The 11,992-nt window shown below is 64.0% G+C and overlaps 1 protein-coding gene across 1 annotated transcript; it reads left to right on the top strand.

Moving 5' to 3' along the window:
• The first annotated feature begins 9,368 nt into the window (after window positions 1-9,368).
• On the top strand, window positions 9,369-11,887 carry ELFN2 (extracellular leucine rich repeat and fibronectin type III domain containing 2). Its single transcript, XM_049626293.1, has one exon. It carries the CDS (start codon window positions 9,395-9,397, stop codon window positions 11,885-11,887), a length of 2,493 nt encoding a protein of 830 aa, XP_049482250.1. The 5' UTR covers window positions 9,369-9,394.
• Window positions 11,888-11,992: the final 105 nt, after the last annotated feature.

Raw genomic sequence — 11,992 nt, 5'->3', positions numbered from 1 at the left:
GAGGCGTGGGTGCAAGGGGCCATTCCAGAAACTCCAGAGCCCTTTGCTGCAGGCCCTACGACGGGGTGACGTGACAGCTGTCCCTGGGGTGTGGCTTCGGGCAGCTGAGGCCTCAAGTCCTCCTGGTGTCTGCGGCAGCCTTGGCCAGTGGTGTTTTATGGGGTAGGAATTGTGTTTGGGGCTAGTAAACGTCAAGCCTTCAGTAGGAGCCCCAAACCTGACCCAGCAACCCAGGCACCGCCATTGGAGAGCCGGGGCTCCCATGGGGTGACAAGCGGATCTGGGAGACCGTCTGGGTGCCCCTCCGGTTTGGGTCCCCACCCCAGTGGGCCTGCTGGTGGGTCAGGGCCGCTTAGTAGAATTGGTGACCCACAGAGACCAGGATTCAGACCTTTAGGACCAAGGAGTTGTAGGTATGTAGAGAATTCTGGAGCCCCAGACTCATTATCAGAGACACCCCACGATGACAGACTCATGCTGTGAGAGTGTCCCAGAGCTTGAGGACACAGAGCCACAGAACAGGGAGGACAGGGGTCAGAGGGAGGCAGGGACTGTGGCACTCTGGGATCCCCTCACCCCAAGGCTGGGATTCTAACTGTTCCCATGCTGCTGGTCTCACAACCTCCAGGGCTCAGGGGTCAGCGGACAGTAGCCCTGTCCTTGCAGGGGAGGCGGCCAGGCTCTCCAGGTTTTTCTGGATCCACCGATTCCAGAGATGGGGGTTTTAAAAATAAAGCCACCCGAGTTTTCCCTATGGGAAACTAATTTTAAAAAAACGGGTCTTTAAAGCACCGTCCAGATGAAGCAAGATCCCACAGCATCTCCTGACCCGGAGCCTGGTGCCGTGGAGGGTCCAAGCCACTGTGTAACAGTTGTGAGACCTCGGTTTCCTCCTCTGTAAAGTGGGAATGATAATGACACTGGCTGCTAAGGTTGTGCCAAGGATTCAGTGAGTTACCGTGAGAAGTGCACAGGCCCAGCCCACATAGGAGCCAGGACTCTGTTTTCACCTTGCCCCAGGCCACCCGTCCCTCCCCCGCCAGGCTGCCTCCCAGGGGGCCCGCACTCTACGCCACCAGAGCCTCCACGTGTCCCCCCGCGGGCTCCCGATGTGCCGCCCCGCCTTGGGACAGCCCTGAGGATGTTGGAAGGCAGGGAAATGTTCACCCCTTGGGGCCCTGGAGGAGGAGCAGGCGGAGGAGGCAGAGCTGGGAGGGCAGGCCTAGCCAGTGCCTGGTACATAGTAGGTGCTCCATAAATGTTTATTGAATGAATGAATGGAGGCCATGCAGGCAGAGGCAGCCGCGCGTGCGCAGGCACTGGTGAAAAGCGGGTCCAGTGGAGACTGGTGAGTAGTGCCCGGGGTTGCAGCTGAGCGGGGCCTGGGGTGTGCTGGAGCCAAGGCCAAGAGGCCAGCAGGGACCAGGTGGGGGGTCAGGGGGTCAGATGCGGGAGGCGGGGACCAGGTGGAGAGGTCAGGCGGGGACGCAGGGACCGAGTGAGGGAGTCAGGCTGGGGGATGGGTCAGGGGGGGGGGGGGGGGTCAAAGGGGGATGGCAGGGGTCAGCTGGGGAAGGCAGTCCTCTGAAAAGCCTGGAGGATTCTGGGAAAGCCAGAGGTAACCCCTGGGGTGGAACGAGGAGGTGAACTTTTAATACAGGTCGCCCTTGGCTTTGGGCAGGAGGGTCACACGCTCCCCCAAGTGCCCGGCGGTGGGTGGGGTGGGTGCTGGGCAGCTTGGGGCTGGGGAGCGGGTGGCGGGGAGCGTGGGCCGCGTGAGCTGGGCCGTCTGTGAAGAGCCGTCCACAGAATCGATATTGGGCCTGTCAGGTCAGCTGCTGGGTAGTTTTTCAAGACCAAAGCGTTTTGATAAAAACCTTTCTGTCTCCCCGCTCACCTCCTCCCACCGAGGCCCGGACACTAGCAGGTGCTAATGACGGATGCAACACCCCCAGGGGGAGCAGTTGGGTTCGTGGGGGGGGGGGCGCGGTGGGCAGTTGACAGAGGGCCTTGGGGGTGGCCCCAGGCACACAGCTGTCCTCCCCCTGCACAGACAAGGAAACTGAGGCCCAGAGGGGTAAGGCGCTGACCCGCCCAAGGGCACACAGCGAGTTGTGACGGCCTAGAACACCGCAGATGAGCCCGAGACCCTTCCCTGGCCAAGGTCACCGGGCTGGGAGATGAGTGCTTATACACTGGGGCCGTGCGGTCCCAATTAACAACCCCCCGCCCGCCCCCCCCGCCCCGATAACCGTCAGCCTTTGCTGCTGTCGGTGTCGTGGTGTTGTTAGTCGGCCCTTCCGGGCAAGCTGGCAGTTCCGTGAAGGCGTGGGTCTGCGACCGTGCCGGGCACCTAGTAGGTGCCCAGTAAATTCGTGCCAGCGTGTCAGGAGCGTGGGCGAGCGTGCAGCTGGTTAGACAGCATGCCCTGCCTGCCCCGGGGAGGGGGGAGCGCCTTCCCCGCCGTTTTGCCGTGACACAGATATGAACGCAGCCATGGTCTGCTGGCCCGGCACGGGATGGCACAGAGCCGGGAGCGGGTGCCGAGGTACCGAGGGGCAGGAGCCAGTTCCCCCGGGAGGTGGGGCAGCTGCGCGGAGGGCTGAGCCTAACAAGACATGATTGAATGGGGGTGGACCGAGCGCAGCACTCAGGGCGAAGCCCAAACTGGTACTGCCCAGAGCTCCCTGGGGACGTTCGGGGCACTGGGGTTCCCTGGCAGGATGTGTGAAGGGGCCCGGGGGGGGGGGGGTTGGTTGACATCTAGGACAAGGTGAGGACACGCGGCTGGTGCACACTCGTACTGCTCTAACGGAAGGGTGGTTCCAGACCAAGGGAGGCAGAGGGCCCTGGTGCCCGTCACCGCGCAGACCACGTTTGGCATGATGCTGGGCTCCAGGGGACACATTCTAGGAGGGACCCTGACAGCAGGCATGACCTGGGGCAGCTGCACCCAAGAGTGGGGGGCTTGAAACCACGGCGCAGGAAGGGCAGTGGAGGATGTGGGGCTGTTTAGCCTGGATGAGCAGGTTGCAGGGGCAGGGAGACAGCAGATTAGCAGATATCGGAAGGGCCTTTAAGGGAGGGGGGCTGTCGGCCTTGTCCTCCGTGGCTCCAGACGGCACTCGGCCCCATGAACAGAGGCACAAGGAGTCAGGTTTGGTTTCGTAATACAGGAAGAAGTTTATAACCACCGGAGCTGTGCAAGAAGGGTAGAAGCAGCTTCATACGGGTGCTGAGATCCCCATCACCAAGGGTATGCAGGTTGGGGCAAGTTACCTCTGCGGGAATTCTGGAACGTCTTGTAGTGCTGAGAGCCCAGGCAGGCCCGGGTTCCCAGCTATGGGGTCTTGGGCAGATCACTGCACCTCCCTGAGCCTCAGTTTCCTCGTCGTTAAGTGAGAAGCATGAGGGGAGTCCACGAGGCTAAAAGCAAGGCTCAGAATGTGTCTTGCGCCCCATGGGCACCCCAGCAGGGGTGATATTTAATATCCGAATTCAGTGGAGTCAGGGAGTCTAGGGTCTCCCCCTGTCCTCTGCTGCCATTCCTAGCCCTGGGCTTTTATTCTGCACATCATGTTCTCAGCACCTGCTACAGGTCTGACCTTGTTCCAGGCATGGAGGTTAATTACAGTCGTGAATAAACCAAAGTCTGTTTTGATTTCACGATGGGGGGGGGGGGGGGGGGGCAGCGCAGGTGGTAATAAAGAACTAAATGACACGTTTGGTATTGTTAGGTGCTCTGAAGGGACCAGAGGCAGGATCGAGTGAACAGTGAGTTAATCTCCGATTTGGTGTCAGGGAAGGTGGGGTTGCGGGGAGCAGTTGAGTAGAGAGTGGGGTAATGGCCTGGGCAGACACTGGGGTGGAGCATTCTAAGCAGGGAGGGTGGCATGTGCAAAGGACCTGAGGTAGGAGCCTGACCGGGAGGGTTTGCGGAGCATGGCCGGCGTGGACCACGTGCTTCCTAACGATGGAGACATGGAAGTCTCTCTGGGCTTGCAGGCCCTTTCCTGACAGGGAGGGAGGTGCCTACACAAGGGGTGGGAAGCCCACCAGGCAGCCGTGCATGTCCAGTCCCGGCCGTGAGCCCAGCTCCGGAGCGGAAGCTGGGGAAGGAGTTTTCTCATCTGTAAAATGAAGTTAATAGCACCAGCCGTGCAGGATCGATGGAAGATTCAAGGACTATGAAACGTCAGCCAAAGGGATAGTTACGACTCTCTTAACGGGCGAGGAGACTGAAGCCCAGAGAGGTTAAGTAATGTGCCCTAGGTCACACAGCTCAGCACTCAACCCAGGGACCCCTTTGCCTTCAGCATCGTGCTTCTTACTCTCTGCACTGCAGCTGGGGCTCATGGCACCCGAAACCCACCGACCGAACGGCAGTTCAGTCGTGAAGGTATAATCGTCCCATTTTACAGATAAGATACCGAGGCCCAGAGCGGCCTGCCGGAGGAACCCCGGTGAGGCGGAGGCAGTGACAGGATTCAGTGTCCCGCCCCCAGAGGTGGCAGGCTTGGTCTCAGAGGGCAGAGTGGTAGCAGCCCGTCTCTGGGATGCCCGGCCTGGTGCTGTCTTCCGGCAGAGAGAGGTGAGGCGACCGCTTGCCCCGTGAGTTCCGGCTGGGTCCCAGGAGTCCTCGGTCCTCCTCATCCTGGGTCATGGCATTGACACGGACAGTGACAGTGGCACTTCGGGGAGCCTTGGCCAGCCTGGCCCAGGGAAGAGCCCATGCCAGGGCTCAGCAGCAGCAACAGGTGACATTTCCCCAGCTAAGCCTGACGTCCCTGCTCCCGGGAGCTGGAACGTGGACGGCACCTCCCCTACCTGTTCCCCAGATTGCACCACCGTCCCCGCCACCGGCCTCCCCACGGGAGCCTCCTGCCCTGTACGGTGGATTTGTCCCCACGTCCTGGCGTTTCGTGGGAGCCCTGGGAGATAGACAGGGGACACTCACCTTGCATGCAGGTGGAGGAAGGAGGTTCAGGGTTGGCCAGCCCTGCTGACCCGGCTCCCCCATCCCTCAGCCGGGGGAACACTCCCGGCGGACCTCGTCCCGGCCACCCGCTCACCCGGGCCAGGCGAGTGCCGGACAATGTGCTGTGCGTCCCCAGCAGGCTCTGCCCGGTGTCCCGGGTGAGCTGAGCGGGGAGCCCATGCGGGGCGGTGAGCTCCCGGATCAAGATCTGCCCTGGGTCCTCCGCCGCTGGCACGTGAGACCCATCCCCGGGCCTGGCGTCCCTTTCCCCTCTGGGAAGGGCTGGGGTTGGGCAGAGCAAGGGCTCTTCCTTCTTCCGGCTCCGAGGCTCTAGGATCCTGAGTCCGTGGAGGCGCCCCGAGCCTCGTGGCACCCGGAGGGACGGGGCCCAGCAGCCAGCTGGGTCAACCAGTGGCTTCTGGGCGGGGGCGGGGAGGGGGGGGCGGAACTTGCTGAGAGCGACTCCCCTTCTGCGGGCGTGTGGCTCTGAGCTGGCCCCTCAGACGCATCGGGTCTTGCCGCCTCTTCTCTCCCCTTCTAAGCGTGTCACCGTGACAGGGGACGTCTGCGGCCACAGCTAGACTGGGGGCCCGCCCCCGGGTCCCGCTACAGTGCCCTGTTCCCCAACTTTGCCGCGTTTCTTCTCCGTGCTGGTGGGACAGAGGGGCCCTTGAGGCGGTGCCGTGGGACACTCTGGGCCTGCCCCTGCTCGGGCCAGAAGTGGCTAGTTCCTGCCACACCTGCGTGCCCTGGGGCAGGCCTAGTGCTGGGTGGGGGTGGGGGGCTGGGTGTATGGGGAGGGTCCCTTCAGGCTGGGTCAGCCCGGAGTGCCGTGCGCCTTCAGCCCAAACAGGCTGTTTCCCCGAGGGCCAGGCCTTCCCAGGTTTAACACCCCTGGTGCGGGCCATGCAGGCCTCTTCTTCCAACAGCTACTTCCGGCCGCTTGCCCCTCCCTCTGCACTGGTCACTGGCTGCATTTCAGCGCCTGGGGCGTGGGCAGCAGGTTCGGTGCCCCTCATCGTCTCCCTGAGCTTCTCTGCCGATTGGTTCCTGTCTCAGATGCTCTCTTTCCATCCATCTCCATCCTCGGCCTCTCAGTGTTGTGCTTCCCCGTTCTTCTTAGCCCTGGCCTCCTGTCCGCAGCTCCCTCACTCCTTCCTCTCCCTCCACCACCCCCCAGGAGTGCGGGGCAGGGCCCTGGTCCTCCTGCTAATGCGCGTACGGGGGGACCTCCGTGACCACTGGGACCCCCCCCACTCCAGGTGCGAGCCGGCAGCCTCCCCCACACCTTGAGTGGGTGTGCAGCCGGGCCGGGGGCCAAGTGCCGTCAGCAACTCCTTCCCCTTGCCGTCCCCCTTCCCTGGCTGCGACAGGCCTCGAGCGGTGGTGGGCAGGCGGCCCAGGGACGGACACCGAGTGGCTGACGCACATGGGGCAGTGTGATGGGGTGTCTCCTCCCCTTTGGTCTGAGTCATGGGAAGGGTGGGAGGGTGAGGGGAGCTGGGCCCTCGCCCAGGCCATCCTGGGGACGGGAAAGAGCAGGAGAGAGGGCCATGGGCAAGGTCACCTTGAGGGCTCGGCTGCACAGAGCTCAGAGGGGCTGGGGTGGGGGCTTCTGTCTACCCTGGACTGTTTGGGATGGGAAGAGGGGAGATGATAAGACTAACCCCTGTCCCCAAGCCTGGGTGCCTTCTCCTGGTCCCTTTCCCCTCCCTCTCGACCTCTTCACATCCCCTCAGCATGGCCTTGGATCTCCAGAGGCTCGGCTCTGCCCTGACGCCCTGGGCTTGGCTGGAGGGTGCTGGCGTGTGCAACTCAGATATGGGGACAGGTTATGGGGAAGGGGTGGGGGGTGCTCTGTGTGGCTAAAGTTGCACCTGTGCTCACATACATATACATGTGGAACACACACGTGTGCTTGAACAGGTTGACACGTAAGCAGGTGCATCCCTAAGACACGCCTCCACGCACCCCTTCCCGCCCCCTGCGCACACGAGCGTGCTCACCTTCACCTACGGGGACTCCCGTGGCTGGCACGGGCACGCGTGCGCACACACGGCTGCCTGCACACCCGTCTCCTCGTACACGCCTACCCGCACGCCCCTGCACTGGCGTTCTGAGCCCGCGCGCACCTGCCTGCATGCAAATGCGGTCTCCAGACATCCCCAGGCGGAGGTGGTGCAGACAGGGTTCTCTGACAGGGTGGATGGACGCCTCAGCCTCCTCCAGCACAACCTTGTTGCCCGTGCGACGGAACCGGGAGGGAGGGGAGAAACTGAGGCCCTAAGGAGCCAGGAGCCATGTTAGACGGGAGCTTAGGCCTCCTGACTCCAGCCCCGAGACTGCGCGGCACAGCCGAGGACAGAAGTGCTCTGTGCCGCTTGGGCACCCCTTTCTGCCTGACCTCCTTGTCCCCCTCCCCCGCTCTTCCGGCTGCCCAGCCCAAACTGGCCCTGCAGGGGACCGGGAGGTCCGTCACAGGCTCGGTCGCCGCGTCCGCCTTTAATCCAAGAGGTCATCGAACACCCCCGTTCACCTGCCAGCTCCTCAACAAATACTGTCTGTCTGGACTTGTTTGGGGACTGTTTCCCTCCCTGCTTCCCCTTCCTCTGTTCCAGCCCTCTGGGGCTCAGAGCTGTAAATTGGTTTTGCTTTAACAGCCAAGGTTTGTTTATATATATATATATATATATATATATACATACACATCCGGAGCCACATCTGGCTGAGTGACCGGCCTTGCCTGGCTTTGCTGGGTGACTGAGGCCAGTCTCCCCTGGTCTGGGGCTCAGTTTCCCCACCTGTAAAGTGAGGATCTGCGGGCCGGGAACTCTGTGCCACTTGGGGCATGGGCAGCTTGGCTCACCTTACTTGTTCCGCATCGGATGGTCGGGCCTGGTCTTCGCTTTACAAGGTGGCACCAGCTTCAGAGATGGTCGCCTCCATCTGGCTAATAGGGCTGGGTAGAGGGGGCTCCAGGCCTCCTGTGTCTTCCTGCCTAGGGAACCTCCCTCCTGTGCTGCCCCTGTCTGGGCCCCTGACTCCAGCCGCAGAGGGGACCCAGGGCTTCAGCCACATCCTTCCAGATGCCTTCTGGTTCATCATCCGCCCGAGGCCTTCTCACGCCAGGATCAGGGAACCTCTAATGGAAGGCACTTTGGGGGAAGTGATATTGGGGGTGTGTCTGGCTGCCCGGGCTCTTGCCCTCTCTCCCTCTGCTCTGCTCCTGCCTGTAGGATGAATTCTCCCCACGCCCTCCCCCTGCAGGAGACCCCGGGCTCTGCGTCCCCCTGCTTGGGGGGGGGGGGGCGCCCAAAGCCATGCCACTCTGCTCCCCCTCCCCCATGGAAGCTGAGACAAGGGAATTATTTTTGGAACAGGAGCGGTTACACAACAAATGAATTATTTATCTTTGGGCATGGAGGGGAGGAGGCATTTTGCCGGGCTTCTTAATTCCTTATCTGGATTGGAAGGTGCCCGCTTGGGTATATGGTCATGTGTATACGCGCCCATTTGTCAAACATGAGACTGTGGGCATGCTGTGGTGTTCTGGCTCAGGTGTGGGTATATGGGTCTTTGTGCGGGCAGGTGGACGAGTGTGGACAGGAGTGCTGGTGTGTGTGTGTGTGTGTGCACCCAACCTGTTACCGTCCAGTCTCCCTTCTCTGTCCACCGTCCGCAGATTCTGTCCCCCTCTCCCTACTCCTGGTTTCTTCTGTCTCCTTCCTTCCAGACCTCTGGGTCCCCGCCTCCCTCTCGTTGCCCACCCCCACCCCCGTTCTTCTATGTAACAGGGACCCTAGAGTGCTGCAAGCACCCGGGAGGCCCAGCGGGACGGGGTGGAGAAGGGACAGGGGCCTGTGCTGGAGCTTAGTGGGGCTGTTCTGAGCTTTCACTGATCTGTCCCCCCCCGTCTCGGTGCTGCCTTTCAGGAGCCAGGTGACAGATGGGTCCTTTCCTTCCTGCCCCGTCTCTCGAGCTCCCTCCTCAGAGGCTCACTCTCCAGCCTCCCATGGGAATCGTGGGAATCGTCTGAAGTTCTGAGCCCGGAACCCGAGGAGGAGGAGGAGGAGGAGGAGGAGGAGGAGGAGGAGGAGGAAGAGGAGGAGGAGGGAGAGGAAGTCGAGTCCTGAGAACCTGTGCACCTTCCCGGAAACAGGCGGAGGGGCGCGTCCCGGCCCGGTCACGGCGCCCGGCGCCTGCTGGTAGTGCCCCCGGCGGACCCCCCCCCTCCCCGCGGTTGGCACGGGCCGCGTCTGCTTCGCCCGGGGCCCCCCCGTGCTGGGGGTCGCCCCCAAGATGGTGGCGACCCCGGGGAGGACTGTGCCGCCAGCCCCAGCCTCCCGCTGCTAGGTCCCCCAAGCCCCAGCCCCTCCCCCCCGAGCCCGGCCTTCCAGGGGGGCCGCGGCCGGCGCCATGCTGCGCCTGGGGCTGTGCGCCGCCGCGCTGCTGTGCGTGTGCCGGCCGGGCGCCGTGCGCGCCGACTGCTGGCTCATCGAGGGCGACAAGGGGTACGTGTGGCTGGCCATCTGCAGCCAGAACCAGCCGCCCTACGAGACCATCCCGCAGCACATCAACAGCACCGTGCACGACCTGCGGCTCAACGAGAACAAGCTCAAGGCCGTGCTCTACTCGTCGCTGAACCGCTTCGGGAACCTCACCGACCTCAACCTCACCAAGAACGAGATCTCCTACATCGAGGACGGCGCCTTCCTGGGCCAGTCGAGCCTGCAGGTGCTGCAGCTCGGCTACAACAAGCTCAGCAACCTGACCGAGGGCATGCTGCGCGGCATGGGCCGCCTGCAGTTCCTGTTCGTGCAGCACAACCTCATCGAGGTGGTGACGCCCGCCGCCTTCTCCGAGTGCCCGAGCCTCATCAGCATCGACCTGTCCTCCAACCGCCTCAGCCGCCTGGACGGCGCCACCTTCGCCAGCCTGGCCAGCCTCATGGTGTGCGAGCTGGCCGGCAACCCCTTCAACTGCGAGTGCGACCTCTTCGGCTTCCTCGCCTGGCTGGTGGTCTTCAACAACGTCACCAAGAACTACGACCGCCTGCAGTGCGAGTCGCCGCGCGAGTTCGCCGGCTACCCGCTGCTGGTGCCCCGGCCCTACCACAGCCTCAACGCCATCACCGTGCTCCAGGCCAAGTGCCGCAACGGCTCGCTGCCCGCCCGGCCCGCGAGCCACCCCACGCCCTACTCCACCGACGCCCAGCGGGAGCCGGACGAGAACTCGGGCTTCAACCCCGACGAGATCCTGTCGGTGGAGCCGCCGGCCTCGTCCACCACGGATGCGTCTGCGGGGCCGGCCATCAAGCTGCACCACGTGGCCTTCACCTCGGCCACGCTGGTGGTCACCATCCCGCACCCCTACAGCAAGATGTACGTCCTGGTCCAGTACAACAACAGCTACTTCTCCGACGTCATGACGCTCAAGAACAAGAAGGAGATCGTGACGCTGGACAAGCTGCGGGCGCACACCGAGTACACGTTCTGCGTGACCTCGCTGCGCAACAGCCGCCGCTTCAACCACACCTGCCTGACCTTCGCCACGCGGGACCCCGTCCCCGGCGACCTGGCGCCCAGCACCTCCACCACCACCCACTACATCATGACCATCCTGGGCTGCCTCTTCGGCATGGTCATCGTGCTGGGCGCCGTCTACTACTGCCTGCGCAAACGGCGCATGCAGGAGGAGAAGCAGAAGTCCGTCAAGGTCAAGAAGACCATCCTGGAGATGCGCTACGGGGCCGACGTGGATGCCGGCTCCGTGGTCCACGCCGCCCAGAAGCTGGGCGAGCCCCCCGTGCTGCCCGTGCCCTGCATGCCTTCCATCCCCTCCGTGATCGGGGAGAAGCTTCCCGCCCCCAAGGGGCTGGAGGCCGGGCTGGACACGCCCAAGGTGGCCACCAAGGGCAACTACATCGAGGTGCGCACCGGCGCGGGCGGGGACGGCCTGGCGCGGCCCGAGGATGACCTCCCGGACCTGGAGAACGGCCAGGGCTCGGCCGCCGAGATCTCCACCATCGCCAAGGAGGTGGACAAGGTCAACCAGATCATTAACAACTGCATCGACGCCCTCAAGCTGGACGCGGCCTCGTTCCTCGGGGGAGGCGGCGGCGGCGGCGGGGACCCCGAGCTGGCCTTCGAGTGCCAGTCCCTCCCTGCGGCCGCCGCCGCCGCCGCCGCCGCCTCCTCGGCCGCCGCCCCCGGGGCGCTGGAGCGGCCCAGCTTCCTCTCGCCCCCCTACAAGGAGAGCGTGCACCACCCGCTACAGCGCCAGCTGAGCGCCGATGCCGCCGTGGCGCGCAAGACCTGCAGCGTCTCGTCCAGCGGCTCCATCAAGAGCGCCAAGGTCTTCAGCCTGGACGTGCCCGACCACCCGGCCGCCGCGGGGCTGGCCAAGGGCGACTCCAAGTACATCGAGAAGGGCAGCCCCCTCAACAGCCCGCTGGACCGGCTCCCGCTGGTGCCCGCGGGCGGCGGCGGGGGCGGCGGGGGCGGCGGCGGCGGCGGGGGCGGCGGGGTCCATCACCTGGAGGTGAAGCCCGCCTACCACTGCAGCGAGCACCGGCACAGCTTCCCGGCCCTGTACTACGAGGAGGGCGCCGACAGCCTGAGCCAGCGCGTGTCCTTCCTCAAGCCGCTGACCCGCTCCAAGCGGGACTCCGCCTACTCCCAGCTCTCCCCCAGACACTACTACTCAGGTTACTCCTCCAGCCCTGAGTACTCCTCCGAGAGCACGCACAAGATCTGGGAGCGCTTCCGGCCCTACAAGAAGCACCACCGGGAGGAGGTGTACGTGGCCGCCGGCCACGCCCTGCGCAAGAAGGTCCAGTTCGCCAAGGACGAGGACCTGCACGACATCCTCGATTACTGGAAAGGGGTCTCGGCCCAGCAGAAGCTGTGACCCTCTCCTTCCCGGTGAGGCCGGAGGGGGAGGGCCCCGGGGGGCACGAGGGGAAGGGCCCCGGGCGGCCGGGCAGGGGGGAGGCCGGGGCGGGGGGGGGGGGCG

This window comes from Panthera uncia, chromosome B4 (assembly GCF_023721935.1).
Source record: "Panthera uncia isolate 11264 chromosome B4, Puncia_PCG_1.0, whole genome shotgun sequence".
Taxonomy (NCBI): domain Eukaryota; kingdom Metazoa; phylum Chordata; class Mammalia; order Carnivora; family Felidae; genus Panthera; species Panthera uncia.
The sequence above is the reverse complement of the archived record's forward strand: the minus strand, read 5'-3'. Positions and strand labels throughout refer to the sequence as shown.